Below are 20,613 nucleotides of genomic sequence, written 5' to 3'. Positions count from 1 at the left end.
TGCACCTGGGACAGAGTACAGGTACAAGTATAAACTGGGAGAGGAGAGTCTGCAGAATAGCTGTGCTGAGAGCAGCCTGGGAGTGTTGGTGGGCAGCAGCTCAGTGTGGGTCAGCAGAGTGTGCCCAGACAGCCAGGAGGGCAAACTGTGTCCTGGGGTGCATCAGATGCAGCAGCACCAGCCTCATCCTGGGCACTGTGAGCTGTTCTGGGGCCCACGATTCAAGGAGGATGTGAAGGTCCTGGAGTGCATCCAGAAGAGGCAACAAAGCTGGTGGGAGAGCTGGAAGGCATGTCCTGTGAGGAGAGGCTGAGGGCTTTGGGCTTGGCTAGTTTGGAGAAAAAGAGGCTGAATTTTGACCTTGTTGCTCTCTGTAGCTGCCTGAGGAGGGGACATGGAGAGGGAGGTACAGACCTCTTCTCACTGGAATCCAGTGATAGGATGCATGGGAATGGTTCAAAGATGCAACAGAGGAGGTTCAGATGAGCATTAGAAAGCTTTGTTTTTTTAGCAAGAGGGTGATCAAACACTGGAATAAGATTCCTAGAGGGGTGGTTGATGGCACAAGACTGTCAGTGTCTAAGAGGCATTTGGACAATGTCATTAACAAAGTGCTTTAATTTCTGGTCATCCCTGAGGTGGTCGGACGTTAGACTAGATGATCCTTGTAGATCCCTTCCAACTGAACTGTTCTGTTCCATGCTATTCTGCTCTACTTTGGCTTCTCAGTAACAGGCTGGTGTGACAAGACAAAATGTCTTTACAAGACTGACTTAAGCTTCTTAACCTTTAAGGATTAGAAAAGACTTGTGCTTGTTTTGCTTTCTGTTTGAACATAGCTCGCATGGGTGTGCTTTAACCAAGTTCTTGTGCTGCTGCATTTTTCTCCTTAATCCTTATAACATTTTGTTTGGCAAGCAGGAGCAGTACATGTGGAAAGTTCATACACCTGTGTAAATGTTATTGTTAACAATTACTGCTCTGCTGAGGACTCAGAAAGTTTGGTGAAACCTGGGGAGAAAAACTCTATCAAGCACAGGAACCCAAGCCTATGGGAGTTAGTGCTCAAGTAGCTGTTGCTGTGCCACACACCCTGTGGGAGCTGCAGCCACAGAGGGATGAGGATTTTGCATTCCCAATGGACCTGGATGAACCCACCTGTTGGCCAACAGTTTTTTCTCTGCTCATCTGGCACAGCTGCCTACAAAGTCATGCCCTGAGCAAAGCCAAATCAAAATTATTTGGTTTGCTTGAGCATTTGCATCTAAAACTGCCTAAGGCATTTTCACCAGGTTGGGTTAGAAAATTATCAGGTGAGCTGCCATGCTGGAAAAATAGGTGAGGGTTTCCAGTGTGATGGAAATTGTGAGGTATTGGGAAGACTGGTGGATGAATGGGGAGTGGTGGCTGCTTCACTAGGAGAGCAGCAGTGCAAACTAGGCAGGGAACACACTGCTGCAGTTAAACATGCACGTGGGTTCTCTTGTTATGAAAGGAGAATGTCCCATGTCATCTCAAGGGCTGTTTTTTTCCAGCCTGGAAAAGGCTCAGAGGGAATCTTAAACTAATGATGGGAGGCTATAGAGAAGACAGTGATGCATAATGGCAAGGAAGAGAGGCCAAGGACATGGGCTGCACCAAGGAGGATTAGATAAAAGAAAGAAATTCACTGTGAAGAAAAGTCAAATATGGGAACAAGTATCCAGAGACATGCAGTCTCTGTCCTTGGAAATACTCAAAACTGCCAGGACCTGAGCAACCTGATGTAGCTTCAAAATTGGTCATGCTTCCCTTAGGAGGGGGAGGTGATCTCTAAAGTTCCCTTCCAATGTAAGATATTACGTGATTATAATTTTTAATGACATCTTAAATTAGATGCGAGCAATTAGCCTTACTGAGCAATAAATGTTACTTGCACTCAAAATAATTCACAACCACATTCACTACCCACATTTTACAAGCAGCAATATGAGGTCCCAACAGCAGAGACCATAATGCAAAATTTCCAGGAGTTCCAGGTGCACCACCACATGGTGTCTGCATTCTATGTCTTCCCCTGCTATCCACTGGTACTTGTGGGATTCTCCAGGGTGCAGCAAAAATCCCAGGTCCTCTCTGGAGTAGAAGGGCACGAAGCAGAGCAGCAGTGTCCTTGCAGTTGTGGTGTTGCAAAGCTCACACCACTAAAATGTCTTACCACAGCTCTGCAGGCCTGTAACAAAACACCTGCATCATTCAATATATTACATTAATACATAATTAGGATGTCAGTATGGTCAATTATGTCAATTGACAAAAATATATGTCATTTCACCAGTAACTGTGGCTTAAGCTGTGTTTCATTAAGAATCTTTATTGTTATGTGTCTAACAAAGATATAGAAATAGATAACAGCAAACAATAAACTAAAGGGTGGGTTGTCAGCTGTTGTTCTGCATGCACAAGGTCACTGTGATCTTTTACAAAAGGAGAAGCTCAATCTGCTTTTGTCCTAGCTTTGTCTGAAATAGGGTTAATTTTCTTCCTAATAGCTGGTACAGTGCTGTGTTTTGGATTCAGTATGAAAATAATGTTGATAATACTCTGATGCTTTAGTTTTTGCTCTATAGCTCTTATCCCAAGTCAAGGAATTCTGTTTTCCTTGCTCTGTCAGCAAGAGGTGCACAAGAAGCCAGGAGGGAACATGGCCAGGACAGCTGACACAAACTGTCCAAATGGTTATTTCACATCACAGAGTGAAATGTGCAGTATATGAACTGTGGGGTGTTGGCCAGGAGCTGCTGATTCCTGCTCAGGGACAGGCTGGGCATCAGTCAGTGGATGAGCAACTGAATTGTGCATCACTCATCTTGGGTTTTATTCCTCTCTTGCTCTTTGTTACCTCCTCTTTCATCACTGCTACTATTATTATTGTTATTATTATTAATATTTTTATTGTTATTATTGTTAATATATTTCAGTTGTTAAATTGCTCTACTTTTTTCTGATTTTCCTCTTCATCCCACAGTGGGGATGAGGGTAGTGAAGGGGTGGTTACATGGTATTTAATTGCCAGCTGGGGCTAAACCATGACACCTTTCTGAGGAGCCAGCTGAACGTACCATGCTGTTGTGAATCATGCTTGTAAACTGCAGTTATTTTCATCTAAAGTGTTATGGGTGTATTTAATGATGCAGAAAATGGCAGGTGAGGTAAATGGGTTGGCCAAGACAGGTACAGAGATCCGCTGCTAAGCCATCTCTCATGGTGGCAGGTCCATCTCTTTCCAGCCCAGTGTCAAGCCACTATTTCTGTCACCAAGACTTTTCTGAACAGATTCTCTAGCTGTGCAGAATAGCACCAGTTAAAGGTGTGGGTTTGTGCAATGGTCTGGCAGTCTAGCAATGGTCTAGAAGCACAAACTTAAAATCAAAACTGTCTCCAGTTGATATAACTCAAATGTGACCCTGGATTTCAGGAGGTAATACTGCATTACCAACCCACAAAGAGAGGCACTTCTAGCAAAAATGACACAGACTTCACTGGTTTTCTTCTTTCTGTGAAAAAAATGCCTCTTTTTCGACATTACATTTAGGCTCCAGTGTAACAGAAGCAGAGTCTTGTGTTCTGGGATGCTGTGGTCTACAAACTTTGATTTAATAACAAAGAAAAGAAAAGAAAAGAAAAGAAAAGAAAAGAAAAGAAAAGAAAAGAAAAGAAAAGAAAAGAAAAGAAAAGAAAAGAAAAGAAAAGAAAAGAAAAGAAAAGAAAAGAAAAGAAAAGAAAAGAAAAGAAAAGAAAAGAAAAGAAAAGAAAAGAAAAGAAAAGAAAAGAAAAGAAAAGAAAAGAGAAAGAAAAATATTGTACATGCATATTACTGGGTCATTTTGTGAATTAGGCTCTACCACAGTGACTGGGACCAGTCACTTGCAGATTGAGTGATCACCCTGCTGCTGGCACTTGACCTGTTCTCCTGTATGAGATCCCAGGGTGTCTGTAGGGAAGTGTGAGAGCTTTCTTTGTGTGCAGAAGATGTAACACACAGCTCCAAAGGCTGCAGCTGGTCATTATCGATGTGTGTCGGCTATTGTGTCTTCCCTGTCTTTTGTGTTGGGGGTCAAACTGAGATTTAAAATACAATTTTCCAAATTCTGTGTTTGGTCCAGGAGATGTCTGTTAAAAGAGACAATGGAAAGGCTACCATTAACTCTGAGAACAGCATTATACTCCAGAGTTAACATCCAAATGTGTGGATTCCTTTATGAGCAAAGGATGGGTGGAGTTCAATTAGCAGTTATGGTGACCAGAATTGAGGTCATGTTTCCCTAGATACAGTCAGAACAAAAACCCAACGGGATCGCTGCAATGATCTGAGATAAAATTAGCTGTTCTTGGTGATTGTGGTGGTGTATTTTTAACCTGAATTGTTTGAGTGACCCAATTCAAATGCAGCCATGCAGCAGCACACTGAGGGCAGTGGGTGTAGTATCTGAGTGGGAGTGATGCCTTGAGTGAGGGCACAGGGGGACAAGCTGTAACTCATGTCTCTGCCAGAGATGGCATTTTATTTTTATTCTTTGGAGACTGGTGGGAAACACATGGGAACAGATAGCATGGTGCCTAGCAGCACTCGACCCTTGGGACTTAAGGTTCTTTTCTGTGTAGGATTGGCTGTGACACTGGAGGTGTGTTCAGATTGCAACTTTGTTTTTCAGAACCTGAAATAGCTGGCAGTGTGCAGGCTGAAGCTTTCTTGTGTCAGTCATAGGGCACCTGGACCACCTAAACTGAGAAAACAGAAATTTCAGAAACCAAATGAATCGCAGCAGTTGCTGCTTTTTAAAAAGCTATTGCTTCTTAGTGAGGAAGAAATAGCTACCATCACCACCTCTCTTCACCCCCAAATCTGTGCCTGATGACAAGGGAATAACTGTGTAAAATAAAAGCAAGACTAAGGGAGGCAACCACACCAGGACTGATGAGACTGCCAGGTTAGTAGAATAATGATGGTAACAATGAACACCAGGAAGGCAGGTCTCACTGCCACTTTCTGCCTCCAAATGAGTGTTGAAACCCACACAAATGTGGGTGTCTGTGCCTTGAGTGCAGAGGCACCTGAGGGAAGTGCAGCAGAGCTGTTGTGCACACTGCCATCCCAAAGGCTTTTCACAAGGATACTGTGCATAGTCAGTTTTATACTGGGTACCAGTGGAAAAAACCAGCAAGAGAGGCCAGCAATTAATGCTGAAGAAGAATGAGATAATGTAGGTTTGCACACAGAAATCTGTGATGGTGTTGATGTTTTAATCCTCCAGTCTGATGCAGTGGATGATGAGAAAGTGCTTGGTTAAATTTTGCAGATTTTCCACTTCTACTGAGGGTAGTCCAGCTTTCCACAGCTCTGCAAGTCATGAGATTACACATAAACCATCTCCATAGTACAACTCTAAATGCTTTATGCAGTCTGGGATCAGCCAGAACTTTCCCTACAATTCTCATCTCTTGTAAACATGTGAAGTCAAATCCTGAAATTAAAAACTATGGAGGTCACTCTCCTGTGCTTTCAGTGTTGTATGTGTCCATAGATACTGAAAATGAGGAGGAAGCTGCTGGAATAAAATTCAGTTGGTACATGGTATTAAAGAAGAGAAGCTACAGGTCTGTGAGAGAAACTCATAGTAATAGAAGCTGCAAGTATGTGAGTGCAGTGTTAGAATTTCAAGGGCAAAACTGAGGAAGGTGGAATAGAGTGGGAGTAATTTTCCCAGAAGGCTATGTCTTTATTCATGAGGAATGATGCTGTAAGAATAAATCATAACTATGTAGGAAGTTTTTATCTGCAAGATCCTTGTCTCCCTGCTTGCTGAAGTTGGAAGGTATGAGACATCAATTACATAATTAAAGATGTGACCATAATGATTACACAAAATGGAACCAACCTAAAGTTGCAAGGCCATTATTATTGCATTGAATATTTGAATGTATAAGAAAATATCAACAGCTGAAGGTTATTTGAAGAAAAAGAAGGGCATATTTAAAGAAAAAGAAGTTGGTTTAATGCAGGTGGTTACTAAAATGGCAAGAGAATCAAACAAGATCAAGAATTAAAGCCCCCAAAACATTAACATGTATATAAATTGCATTAATTTTAAAAGTCACCCTAATAACAAACAAAACTTGTAATGGAAACTATATTTCTACCAACTTAAGTCAATGGAAACTAAAAAAAGAAGTGTATCAGGTGAGTATAACTTTTTATCTTAGGATACTAAGATTTGTTATAGATTAATGTTTCCACAGGCACATCTGGCTTGGTTTTCAGACATGGCCATTCACTTAGGGCTTTGAATCTGAGTATTTGATGGGATTCATGTTGCCTAATTTAGATACCTAACAATAGACATATTAAATTTAAATTAGTTGTCTAGGGCTGGCTCTAGAATCTGAAGAGAAAGATCATCCTCAGAGAGAAAGTAATTTCTTCTGACTTGGATACCAGTCTTATCATGGGATAACTTCCTCAAAAGATGCTTTTTCTTTTCCACTGCTTATAAAAAGAGCTTAAGTTAACTAAGACTCATATTATCTACTTTCACTGATTGAAAACATGAGATAAATCCTGTAGGTCTTGTTATCTAACATAAGGCATTCACATCTGAAAACTGTAGTCCTAATAGCTACAGGCCATATCCAAACACACTTTTGCAGGTTATGCTCTATAGACTCCAAGGGTTACCTCTTGAAAAGGCTGAACCAATCAGTTCACAGACATATTTAACCAGGGTGCAGACCTTGTTGGCAGTAAGCAGATTCAAACCCCATTTTTGGAGGGTGGCATGCTGGAAGGACTCTGTGGCCACTGTTTCCCACAGTGTGTCCAGGTTCTTGGTTCACCTGTGTTCCAGCTTTGGCTTGAATGAGTCACTTTGTCCTCAGGGTCTTCTTGGGATTTGTCTATAAACATGGATTTCTTTGGTTCTAAGATTTCCCTTTCCAACCTCTAAACATCTTATTTAATTGCCCTTTTCAAACTCTTAATCTATCCAGCTCAGACTCTGAAAGGTCTGGATGGAATTCAGAAGAAAGAGATGAGAAACAAGGAATGCTCCTACAGGATTGTTTAACTTTCTTTGGGAAAGCCTGCTTACTCTCCTTGCTTGAGACTGTAGAGCTGTCAGGGTAGGTTCCCTCTCTTGCCTCCTTCTTTCTTCATCTCTATTCTTGGAACCAGAATAAACCAAGGTGCCCACATTATTAAACAATAGCTGTTGGCAGGCAGATGGGAAGAGCCAGTTAGACAAGAAAGGGAATGAGAATGCAGCCAGCCCCTGGAAGTGTCTGTGAGAGGGATTCCTGCTTTCCTGGTTGCTTCTAGATTATTGTCTTGTGCTCTACTTCCAGAACAGGGTGACAGGTGAGTGTCCTCATCCTTCTCCTGGGAGCATTAGCACATGCAGCAGTGCCAGGAGGGAGCTGTGATTCATGTGGCTGTAACTGGGAGGGACAGCACCATCCAGAAGCATGATCTCAGGATTATTCTTCTGTATTCTTCTGGAATACATCCTGGTACCTTCCACTCTGCTTTCTGCTCCGTGCCTGGAAACTGGGATCTGCAACCAACTTCTGGACTTCTAACCTCATTTGTGAGCTGGAAACAGGCACAATCCCCATTGTCAGCCTTGTGATTCCAAACAGAATAACAAGCAGCAGTTTTCCATTGGATGTAGAAAGAGAGTTGTGACCCCTACCTTGGGAATTGTCATCAATTTGGAAATTGCTGTTTTCAGTTATTTTATGTAAATCTAGAAAAGATATTTTCCCCTTTCCATGTAGTGCTGTTGAAAAAGAAACCTATTCTAGAGCATTGAGCAGAAAAGACCAATGGAAGTAAAGGCTAAAAGCTTGTGGGTATTTAGGCTACAGTGCTGAGTGGTCATTTCATTGCCCAAAAATTCACTGTTTGTTGCACTGCTCCTTGGATATGGTTGACCACATTTATGGTTTCACTATTTTACTTTGTAATTGCAGATTCATTTCACATCATTTATTAAAATGACTGTGTGTCCAAGTAGGCCATCTTTTATGCAATGTCAAAATAAATAGCTAATTAATTATAAGTCTTTAAATAGATGCATGAGAATTACAATAGTTTTTGAAACACGGAAGAGCCAACACTAAAATTATTTTCCTGAATGAGATGACTCATCATGCCTGGGAAAAAAAGATCCTGTGATTTCATTGTATTTTCATATAATTAAGAAAATATTATACTGCAAGCAGATGAGGGACTGCAAAATTTGCAGATCCATTATTACTGTATAGTGGTAGCAAAGAGAAGTGCATTACATTTGCATACAAATACATGAGTGTGTTTTAGGAACCAATTTTTGTTTCTTAAAAAAAAAAAAACCAACAAAAAAACCAGGTATCCATTTAGAAATCAATTCAGAGCTCTGATTTGCAGAAGACAAGTCTGAACACACAGTGTCTTCAATCCACTGCTTCCATGTCTGTGTCCCCTGTTTGCTCTGCAGACTGGCCCTGGACAGATCTATCTGCTGGGTCATCTGCACATTCTACAGCTTTTGGTGGACACTGAATGGGTACTGGCACATTCCCAAGGGAAGGGGGTGTGTTTTGTGTGGGTGTTGGCACACTTTTGGGGGTTGCTGGCATGCTTTCAGTGGCTATTGGCACATTCCCAGTGGGTACAAGGACACTCTCAGGAGGGATTGGCACACTTTCTGTGGGTGTTGGCCCCATGCCTGGAAGTGAAGGTGTGCTTTTGGTGGGCTTGGACACGTTCTCAGTGGGCACTGCCATACTTTCAGTGGGTGCTGCTTTGTGCTCAGTGGGTGCTGCTGTGCTTGTGCTGGGCTGCTCACAGTGATTCCCAGGCTCTGAATGTGGAATGAGAGGAGCAGGGGGTTCTGGCATCAGGATGGCATTATGTGTTTGAGTGTCACAGGTCTCTGGATTGCTGCTGTTGCTTGGGAGGGACTCCTCTGCCTTGTGGGACACCCTGAAAGCTTCAGCCAGCTGCTTCAGCATCCTCTTGTCACTCTCATGCAGCTCAATGCTTGCCTGCTCAGAGGAGGAAGGGGTCATTTCAGTATCATCTTCTTCATCATCTTCTTCTTCTAAGATGCCATTTCCATTCACCTCTTCTGGGAGCTGTGCTTGCTTTATTTTTTTGTACAATTCATTCCTCTCTTCCTGCAGAGCACGGCAAAGGTTCTCTAGTCTCTGGATTTTCAGCATGAAGCACTCATATTCCTTGGTCCTCATGGCTTTCTGTAATCAAAGACATCAAGTAAAGGTACAGGCTCAGTTTGGGTGCATACAATTCATTAGTGGAACTGGCAATTAGGAAATTATTTGAGATCTAAGCAGCTCTCAGAGGATGCTGCTGGAAGGCTGGCTTTCACCAACTGCTCTTCAATAACTATGGTCTATTGGACCAAAGCTTCAAGAGGAAATTCATCCCTGTAACTACAATGTATTAACATTCTGGATACATATCCAGAGCAATTAGACTCAAATATATTTGCTGGAATACCTGCTGATGATCTGGAGAGATGGAAAAGTATAGTGGATGTCCATACAGATAAGCAACCAAAAACCTACTTGGACTTTTGGTTGGTGTGGGTGTGAATTTGGAGGAAAACAAGCTGCTTTTTTTTTTTTTTTTTTTTTTGGTTATCTTGCTTCTGGGTTCTGTGAGAGCATCTTGAATTGGAACACTTTCTAGACCCCGTGAGGAAACAAGAGATACAGAAATCCATAAAAATAGAAATAGCAATAGCACAGAGCTACAAAGCTAACCAGAAATATCTGGTCCAAGTTCAGCATATGTTTGGGGTGAAACTTCAGGCAGCCTCTTATCTTCTTTGAATTAGTTCCAATGTGCTTATGAACTTCCTTTGCAATGCCCCTGGGACAGCACATTTAAAAGTATGGTGAGACACAGTGCTTGCTTTTGCCTCTTAGAGTCTGACTACACAGGAAGTTAATGAAAGGCGTGATTTTAAAGTTCATTAGCTAGAACACACTAATTCCCTGGGTGGATGCTCTTATACAGAAAGTAGCATGATGTGAACTAATGCCAATTTGCTTCTGTGGGAGAGCATTCAGAATCACCCATTTTTAGAGCACTTAAAATTCAGAGTTACATAATTCAGTTTCTCATGGATGTAGTGGATGCCTGCACAATCTAAAAGCCCTACCAGCTGGGATTGTCTTTTACTCTAAAGACCTCTGATTATCAAGGTAGCTTGAAAAAAAGACTCTTAGAATCTAGAAGAAATTTTCCACTGACTTGTGGGATTTTCAGTTTATCTCATCTCCGAGTTAAAGCTTTATGTGGGGAAAAGGATGCATTTTGAGATGGGAAAGACTGCTCACCTCTTCAATCATATCCAGTAGTGCTCTGTTACAGTTCTCAAACCTGGATTTCCATGTAGCAGTATCCTTTTCCAACTTCTTCATTTTCTTTGTCATCTATAGAATCGGGAAGAAAAGCTGAATCACAACAGAAATTCCATGGTGCAGATGAAATTAGGGCAGCCCCTTTATTCAAGTCTTTGGCCCTACTTATAACTCTGCTACCAGTGGCTGTAGTGTCTGTGCTAAGTAATAATTTATGTTAAAGGATGGATTTCATTTGAAGTAGTTGCTATATCACTTTCAGTCTCTTGTCTGTAGTCCCAAAAGTAGTACTGGTTGATTGTAGCCAACTTTCAGCATACAAGCTACCACAAAAACAAAAGGCAAAGAAATGATGGAATCTCTTTGTCTCTATACAAGACTACAGTGTTAGACTGCTGGGAAGTTAAAGATGGGCTCTTCTGAGCCCTTGAGGCCAGGGAAGTTCCCCCTGGACAAGTCACCCCTCTATAGTACCTCCAGAACAAACCACTAGATAAACAGCACCATTTTTCCTGTTGGTTTTCTGCAGGCAGAACTCTCTGTGAAGAATCAGGGCATGAGGATTTTGAGTCTTGGTGGCAGAGCAGAACATGGTTTATTATGAAAACAGGTACAATATGTAGGTGTGTTTGGTTTTTAACTCCCATTCATTACAGGAAATGAGAACCCCATCTGCAAGAAAACAGTTTATTGGACTGTTTCCACTTGATGTAAAGGGGTTGGTGGGCTTCAATTCTGCCTACACACTCTAGTGGAATGATGTGTTGCCTGTGTCAAATTCTCTGTTCCAGTGTCAGTCACTCAGAAGGTTCTGAACACTCCTGGGAACATGGTCTGATAAATGTGGCTCCAGACTCCCCCTCTGGCATGTCTTATGGATCTGTACCCAACCACCACATTAGATTTTAGGTAAAATATTTATTCTTCCAGACACTTTCAGTTTTAGCTGAAATTGAGAGCTTCCTACTCTCCTTTCTGCTGTTCAGCTTGCAGAGCTGAAATATAATCTGCTGTTGGTTGTGGCTGAGTGTGTCCTAAATCTTATTTGAATGTTGATGGAGCTATTCTTCAAAATGTGCAGAGATTGTCCCATCTCAGGTAAAATTATTAGAGTGAGAAATATCAAAATCTAAAAGGAAAGTATCAATTAGGGAGTTCAGGCATGAGCTCCTTTTTCCACTCACTTTTTCCATCTCCTGTTTGAATGTGGCAAACACTTCATTGCTTTTGGCCAATGTTTTCTGAAATTCTTCAAACCTTTCAGAGTAGAGAGTGATCTGTATTAACAGATTAAAAACAAACAAACAACCTTCATTAATTTCAGAACATCCAGGATGGTGAACTATTTTGGTGGAAGATAATAATATAAATATTTTATTTGGACATGGAAATTAGCTATTGTTTGAACACCATGAAGCACAAACATCAGGGAACAGAAACTCTGCATTTTTTATGGTTGCAAACTATTGTGATTCCTTCATTGCAGAAAGCTATACTGAGTAAGAATAGAATGAGCCAGGCAAGTGATTTTAAAATGACCTGGGAGTTATGGATGCCCTACTCTCCTGAATGTTGTAGCTGTGGTATCCTTATACAGGGTGTCCAGAAGAAAAGCAATTCTGTAGATATCAAGACTTCTGAAAACATTTTCCTTGGTTTGATCCCTGGCCCATCTCCATGGACCTGAGCTGGTCCAACCACTGATGCTGTGCAGGATCATTCATCTGTGCAGCCTGGCAGCTTTCACCACAAGTGATGTGGCTGGGGCAGGGTGGGTGCAGAGCACTGGGAGGGTAAAGAGCAGCCTGCAGTATTCCAGCGTGTGGCTGGAAGGTGGTTGTCCTCTCTCTTCACACCAGCAGGGAGCTGGATAAAGGATTATCTAGGAGTTTTTCTTTGGTGTGGTGCCAGCCAACTCACCCCCTCCCCTGATACTACTGTGAAGTTACTGAGGAGAAGATTTAGAAAACATTGCTAATAGTGGGTTGGGTTTCATTCTGATTTTGAAATCAGGTATGGGTATATTAAGTATCATGCTGGTCCAAAGTAGTTGTTATGGTGCCCCTTGCCACAGCCACAGATGCAGAGTTCCAGCCAAGTACAGCCTGGGCTGTAAGGGGCTTGGGGGCTGGCAGGAGAGTACAGGCTGCAGCCCTTCCCTGGGCAGAGCTGGGTGAAGGGTAACCCACAGAGAGCACTCTGTTGTGCCAGTATCAGAGCTAGCTGATGTGAAGCTGGCACGTCTGGATTTGCACAAGGCTGTAGCCAGAGCAGTGACCCAGGCACACATGAAAACTCAGAGGGACTTGTTTTAGCAGCCCAAGTTCTACAGCCTAGGTGGGACACTGACACCAAGTGTATCAGTGGAACGTTGGCATTTGGAAGAGATGTCGCAGCTCTAAGGAGAAATGCCTGAACATCCCAATGCCAGGTGATGGAGTAGGGGTGGGAGTCAGAGAACTGAGGATCTTAGACCAGTTCTGTTTTAAAAAATCTCACCTCAATTCTGTCTCTGCTTTCCCTTCCAATTTTTGCATATTTTTAAATTAGGTCAAAAACATTTCATGTTTCAACAGGGCAAGCTCTGACCTCAGCTGGGGCCCTAAGCAGCACCACAGCACTAAGAATAGTTTCTGCAATTTGAACTGAATAATAAATTAAGGTTTTCATAGTGGCTGGGAAGAGGCTGTGAGAGATCTCACTCACTAGGAGCATGCACCTGTGCTCTTACACAGGGAGATGAGGACCCCCTTGCTGCATCCATCAGGACTGTGTGGGCAGGGAGGGTGGAGGCAGCACTGCTGTGAGTGCAAAGCCTTGGGAAGGAGAGGATGCTACAAGGGACACCCCTGTCGCCTTATGCTCTTCTTGACTGCCATGGCTTAGTGGTTGCACTGTGCTGGCTACCAAAAATTCAAGGTCTGGGCTGGATTCTATCTTTTTATTTTGTTTCAGTGTGTGAAGCTAAAATAGTCTGCCTAAGCATCATGCCAGGGGAAAGCATGCAGCATCCTAGGAAGCACCACCACAATTTGGGTGTACCTCCTCAGCTGGTGCCAGATCCCTGTCACCATTTGGAGTGCTAGCTTTGGCTGTCTCTGGCACATTGTGCCATCCAGAGACAGGCTGGCATGAACATGATGTCCCCAGTTCCTTCCAGCTCAGAGAAGAAGTGGGTGTTCACCACCTCCTCTGAAAGAGAGTGATATCTCACTGTGAAGTTTATATTATGGCTTCTCCCTATATCACTGACCCAACATCTTCTCATAAATTTCCATGCAGCTGTTCCTCTGTTAATGACAGAATCACAGAAAGATTCATGTTAGAAGGGACCCCAAAGACCATTTCTGCCATTGGAAGGGACACCTTCCACTAGACCAGGTTGCTCAAAGTCCTGCCCAGCCTGTCCTGGAACATTTCCAGGGATGGGGCATAATATTTATTTATTGCTTTGTGCTGTTTGTATCAAGTAGCTCTTTATGCTCTTTCTATTCTGCCCTTGCACAACACCTTGCATGATAGCATCTAGATCATGAGGGAGGTCTTCTGGTGCTACCATAGCAGAAATAATTATTTTTAAAAATTATAGTAGTAATGTTATTTATTCCAGCAATTCCAAATGAAGGCTGATATGTGAGAGCTCACACTTGAGCAACACATTTAACTGCATGTTTCATTTCATAAAGTGAATAATCTACATTTTTTTCTGCACAAGTCTGCAATGGGTACATGTATTCTCAATGCCTTTACAGACTTGTTTGACTCATGTTTTCTAAAAAAAACCTTTTCTGTTCCAACAGCTCTAGTTTTTATCAATGCCTCCAGCTTCATGAAACTGGCTATGGAGGTCTGCCTGCATGAACATTTTTCTTCTGGTTGAACATAAAAGTTTAATTAAAACCACTTTGAGAAAATTTGGAGCAGGTTTGCAGTTGGGACAGACTCAGTTGGAGGCCCTTGAGGTTCAATTGCAAAACCTGTCAAACTATTGTCAGCAGCAGTTTACTGGATGCTCTGCAGTGTGCTACAGGCTTCTCTCAGCCTCTGAAAAAAAATGTGAGAAACTAAACCCCTCTTAGCATATTTCCAGGTTATCAATATAAAACTGGCATATCTTGATAGCTCAACAGGTAGGGATTAGACCATCCGCAAGGAAAAAGCTGGGACAACTAGCTTGTATGATTAACTGTGAGCAAGGGCTAGGAGGGTGATGGTGAGGGGATTGGCAGCTGCAAGAGAGGCTGACAGACCAACAGCACCCCCCTCAAAGGGGAACTCTTTCTCACAGACAGATCAAATAATCTACATAATTGTTTCTTAAATCTAGAAAAATCTACTCATACTCTCTCTTGATGTCATCTAGTGTACTCACTCATGGATTCAAAGTCTCACTCAATTATTCAAGGTGGTTATTGCTCCCAAAGTGTAGTATATTCTGTCTATTTTTTTGTTTTACTGCCTTTCACTCCTGGTGAGCTTGACTCCTGGTGTAATTTTGGCATGAAATTTTATTTTATTGAAAGTTTCAAATTACAGTTGAGCACTGAAATCCTGGAGACCCTTTTCTATAACCCTTACAATTCCTGTTAGAGTTAATGAAAATGCTGCTTTTGCACCCCAGTCAGAAAAGCATACTGGGCATAGCAGCTCCAGTTTGGTAAAATTGTTTTTTGATATATATGTACTTTCAGGTTGTATTGGAAACCTGCCTGAAGGGTAGTAATGGTGAATAATCAAGGCACACACATTCTGTGGCTGAGCACTGTAAACACTCAGAATCAGCACTGTATAATGATTAGGGTCAGATCTTTAAAAATCACGTAGTACAATCCTCCTGCCTTAGGCAGGGACTCTTTTCACTGACCAGTTGTTTCAAACCCCATCCAGCTGGTCTTGAACACTGCCAGGGATGGGGCATCCACAACTTCCCTGGGCAGCCTTTTCCAGTGTCTCACCATCTTCACAGCAAAGCATTTCTTCCTCATATGTAAAAGAAGTCTCTCCTCTTTCACTTTAGAATTGTTACCCTTTGTCTTATTACATGCCCTGGCAAAAAAACCTCCCCATCTTTAAAAACCTCTTTTAAATACCAAAAAATTTGCAAAAGGGCCTTCTCTTCTTTAGACTAAACAATGTCAGATATGTCAGAGTATGATTTGCAGCATGGGCATTACCTTACAGTTGGCTTGAAAATAACCTGCTTCCTTTGCAATAGTCTATGGGATGTAGAATGAGGCTAGAAGGAATACACAGAAAGTAGTTTGGATACTTTACCTGGGATGTGCCTCATGGATTAAAAACTTGCAAACAAAGGCACACCATGCAATCACCTCTCCTACATCACCTGTGCCTGTAGGACAGTCTCTTGCTCCTTTAACATTTTGGCCTGGAGCTTCCATTCTGCAGCTTGGTTCAGGAGCTACATTTTGGGAAACAGAGAGAAAATTGTTAGGTCCCTAGATTATCAGCTGGAAATCCTCCAGCTACTCATGTTACTGTTATAAGGAGTGATTTAACTTTCAGGTGAATATAGTTAGAGCAGATAGGTAAGGCAGACTATTTAATGTTACCCTGAGACATGGGACAGGCTATTTGTGTTCCAAAGGCATATTTGAATAGGAGTTCAAAACCTACTTGGAATTAAGTGTGCAGTGTCATGGGCTATAAAAAGTGTGATATTTAACCACATCTTCACCAGACTTCTAGAGAATGGTTATTATCGTTTGTGGCACATTCATTTCAGCACAGATCCAGCCAAATTCCTGCTCTTCAGTGAATAGCAAACTTCCTTTCTCATTAATGAACATGAGTTAGCATGTGGGTATGGTCACAAAAATGCATTAAAAAAATCTGTGAGCTTTCAGAAAGCCAGTGCATAATAAATGTCATCCATCTACTGCTGTCTCATATCTTCGGGCCCTGTTTGCACTGACAAGTGGAGAATTCCAGCCCAAGGTGATAAATGTCTCAGGTTAATTAGGAGGAGCTCGACTGCAGTTTCTTTCCTGGCTTCTCCTGGGAAGGTGTCCTTCCCTACTCCAAGGTGTTTGGCAAAATCACATTCTGATGTTCAGGCTGCAGATAAAACATGTGGAGGATTGGACAAGGCTGAATGAATTGTAGGAATGAGGTGTGCAGAGGCCTTTCCTAGCTACAGTTCTGAGTCAGCACTTCCAAAGTATACAGTAATATTTTAGGTACTGGTTTAATCTGAAAGCAGGAAACATTTACCAGAGTGTTAAAGAAATGTCCCTGTCATCTACCATGCATTTATAAAGTGTTTTATTAGTCAAGCCAAATATATTTTAGAAAAAGAATGCTAATTATAGCTTGAGAAATGAGACACAGAGAAGTTATTTTACCATAGAATTTTGCTCTGTTGGATTAAATTGTACTTAAATTGTACTGTAAATTGTATTTAAAATAGCACAGCTGGGCTCTGAAAATATATTGAAAATTAAAAGGACTGTGTATGTTAGTGGATCTTATATGGAAAGTGAAAGGTGAGTAGAAGCACATGCAGAAAATGTATTTGATCTCCAGTAAAAACTTTTATTCTAACCATTTTATTGGAAATAACACATGTAAACTATGGAAATACAACCTAGTAAAAGAGCTGAGGACAAACCCTAAAATCCCGACTGCCTTCAGCTGTTTGTGGCACAGAGACCATCTGAATTAGACTTGCTACATATATAAACATATATATATTTGCTATAGAAAAATACTTCTTCTATCAATTTGGCCTTTTGATTTGGATCCACTGAATTTTTGCCATCTAAAGTTTCCTAGACAAGAATGTTTTACAGCTCAATTATAAAGAAATGCTGTGTTGTTCTTGTTTTATACCTGCCTCTTCATATTTATTTTGAGAATTTAATTTGATGGTGAGATAAATCAGATCTTGTTGATTAAAATTTCAAATAGGTTGTGCCACAGCCAGTAAAAAGAGTTGGTATGAGTTAAATGAGCATCAGTTTGTGCTTTTTTTTCCCCTCAAAAGAGGGTACACTTTACATGCACAAAAAAAAAAAAAAAAAAAAGAATTTTTTTTTTCAAAGTTTGGATGAAATATGGATTTTTAAGTTTCACCTTTCTTTGATATCTACTCTTTAAGAGTGTTTTTTAGAATGTATGGGGTTTGAATAATTTAATGAAAAGTGCTTTGAAAGCCTTCAGAGCTACCCAGTCCCTAGGCCAGTCATTACTTCCAAGAACTGGAGTATTACTTTCATCTCAGCCAAGGTTGCCTCCACACCCAGTGGGACTGGAATAACAAAAAAGGTCCCACCTCCTGCACCATGTCTTTGGACACAGCACAACCAATGGACAGAGAAGGAAAAGAAAAGTTGCTTCTTTTGCCTCTTAATGAAATAGCTCTCTTTTATTGACCCACATAACTTGTGCAGTCAGTAAAAATCCAGGAGTTAACAAACTCTTCTGTAATGGAAACAAGCCACAGAGAGGCTTGCTCAAATTAGCACCCGTTCTTATGCAGCCTGAGGTCATCTGCAAACACCAAGCTGGGAGAAAATGAATCAGAACTGATACATTTATTAATAGATTATGAAGTGGTAACAAGGAGAGTGAAGTATCAAGAAATGAATAAATATTGCATGTGGTGTTTACAGAGCAGCACTTTAGTGAAGGGGGGTGATGCTACACTTTATTATTAGAGCTATGATAGCTGCTGAAGGCCCAGACAGTCACAGGGGCTGGCTTAGTGAAAATTAAGCTTCTCTTTTTGCTGTCAAACTCTGTAAATTCTGATTATGTAGAAATCTGACCAATATTTTGCAGTCATGTACAGATACTTTAAACTGCAATTAATTGCACATCAAAGTTTATATTACAAGTGCTAAAAATGTCTGGAAAGAGGAAGCATACAAGTAATGCTGATCAGTTGTGGGATGGTGGTAAAATTGCATCCTTAGGTCAAGTTGTCCCTTTGTGGAAGCCACACATTATGAACTATTGCTGATCCAATAGGGAATTGCATTTTTGATGCATGTGTAGAGTGAACTGGGAAAGCAATGAGAGGATCTCCTATTGAGGTGTACAGGTTCCACAAGAGGGTACATCTCTCATTGTCTGAGGCAAAGAAGTTTTGCATAGGGGCAAAGATTCCCACATGGGAAAGCATCAAAGTGAGCCTTCAAAGAGTAATCATATAGATAAAAGAACACAATAATTTCCATTTAAGAACACTTACAAAATCCTGCAGCAAAGGTCATGCACATGAATGAGGAAATTCTATGGAGAGAAAGGTTTTGAAAGCTCTTCTACTTTGCACATTACTGATCTGGAGAGAGTTACAGTTAAGTGAGAGAACTCCATCAAACCTTGATTTCATACATCCATGTGTATACATCACTCCCACAGGCACTAGTACAATAGCTGGGTGGGTGGGACTGAGAGCACATCAGTAGCGTGGAGGTGGGAGCCAAGTGTAGGCCAGCTCTCTGGGTGCTGGGCCACCTGTGATGAATCGTGACAAGCCAAATGACGCCTTGACTCATTGCATGGCTTTGGGCATCAATTTCTGCAGCTAAATCTACCTTGGAGGTGATGTTAGCCATGCATCACCAGCCTATCTCGAGGATAGGATTTTTATCATTCATTTTGTTTAGCAATTTTGTTTGTCCTTAGTTTTTGAAATCTGGTACTCATTAGCAGAACTCCCAGTGACATCAGTAAAGCAAATCCATATTTGCTTTGCCATTGTAAGTGATTTCTTGGACAGCTGGAGTTTTCTGGAATTTAAATCTGCCAAGAATCAATGGTCATTAATGAAATTTTGGGGTCTGGCTTTATGTAGGTTTCAGAGTGAAAGGGAATAAGTCAGCTGGACTACAAATTGTCTTGCAGGGATATGCACATTTGCACAGAGAAGCCCCAGCATCTTTTCACCCTCACTCTTTAGATGGGAGTAAAGCTGAGCAGGAGTGAGTGTTTCAGCTGCAAGATCAGTGCAGAGAAAGAGGATAAATTCTCTCTTGGGCTGTTTTTGGTAAGAGGTGTGTGCTGTGCTTCCCTTGTGCCCTAACCATAAGCCTTAGAGCCCCACATTTTATTTTCATCTATTTTAAATATTTTAAGATACCCTTTAGAACCATGCTTGTGCTATTATATCTGTTTCCAGATATGGGGAAGGCATAAATGTCTTCTCTTTCTAGAAATCTCTCATGCTGCTCTTGAGTTAGCTGGAGGACTGGTGAAAACTAAAGCTTTCTTCCAGCTGATGAGAGTCTGTCACTCCCTCTAAGAGCTGCTGCCTCCACTGAGAGGAGGGACCACATGCCTGTGTTGAACTCTGATCCTTTGTAGATATGAGGATTGCTGTGAAAATACCAGGCAGTCTGAGAAAATTAATTTTAGTCTGATTGTGTCACAAAATGTGTGAGACTACAGATGGAGGAGTGTACTCCTCCTATCCCAGCTGTGCCTGCAGAGGACATCCCACCTGGATCTGCTTTCCCTGCCCCCTGCTAGAGATCCTCCCTCCTCCAGACAGGGAGGAAGAGCAGACAAAGCTGCTAAACAGACCCAGATCCTACCTGCCTGAAAGAGGCACTGGCAAACCAGTATAGAGAGGGAAACAGAGAAGGGCAGGCTTTGTAAGAGCAAGTGGCTCCTGTGGATTCTTCCACTGGCAGAAGTGGGTTCATGGCAGGATGCCTGGGGAGCCTTGGAACCTGGGGAATAGCAGCATTCAGCCATTCCACTTCAATCCCATACTCTTGGTGTCCTCTCTGATGGTTTAGGTGTGTGCATTCACTGTGTGGGGGGATGGAGTATCAAATACCAGAGACAAGTGCATCATGGTGCACCCACTGCACAGTAACAGTGAGCTGGCTGAAGCAGTCTGGGCTCTGACCCACTGCTCTGCAGCACGCTCCTAAAACTGTAAATGCCAATGAAACAGCCTTTCAGAGGCTGCTCCTTTGCACTGAGCACTGATGGTAGCCACAAAAACTTCTCTGCTACTCCAGATTGGACCCAAATATATTAGTGAAATAGCATGCAGGGCTTGTTTTGGCCTAAAGCTAGATAAAAGACTGACAAATTAGAAGGATAAATACATATTCCTTTTCTTTCTGATGTCGCTCCTCAGCTTCCTTCATCATTTCCTGAGACTGTTCCAACTTGGCATCCACCAGTTTCTGTTGAAGTTCTCTGTGCTTAAATATTTTATCAAGGTGCTGT

General features: G+C 41.8%; 1 protein-coding gene across 1 annotated transcript in view; it reads right to left on the bottom strand.

The window, feature by feature from the left end:
* Positions 1 to 6,012: 6,012 nt before the first annotated feature.
* Positions 6,013 to 20,613, bottom strand: part of TXLNB (taxilin beta) — a 32,894-nt gene continuing 18,293 nt past the window's right edge. The window contains exons 6-10 of the mRNA XM_079299212.1: positions 20,490 to 20,609; positions 15,752 to 15,826; positions 11,592 to 11,684; positions 10,384 to 10,479; positions 6,013 to 9,273 (exon numbers count right to left, since the gene is read on the bottom strand). Coding sequence (XP_079155338.1) covers positions 8,470 to 9,273; positions 10,384 to 10,479; positions 11,592 to 11,684; positions 15,752 to 15,826; positions 20,490 to 20,609 — 1,188 coding nt within the window. The 3' untranslated portion in view covers positions 6,013 to 8,469. The remainder of the gene's footprint in view (positions 9,274 to 10,383; positions 10,480 to 11,591; positions 11,685 to 15,751; positions 15,827 to 20,489; positions 20,610 to 20,613) is intronic.

Source organism: Erithacus rubecula (assembly GCF_903797595.1).
Source record: "Erithacus rubecula genome assembly, chromosome: 2".
Lineage (NCBI taxonomy): Eukaryota > Metazoa > Chordata > Aves > Passeriformes > Muscicapidae > Erithacus > Erithacus rubecula.
Note: the sequence above shows the minus strand (reverse complement) of the source record. Positions and strands in the feature narration are given on the sequence as shown.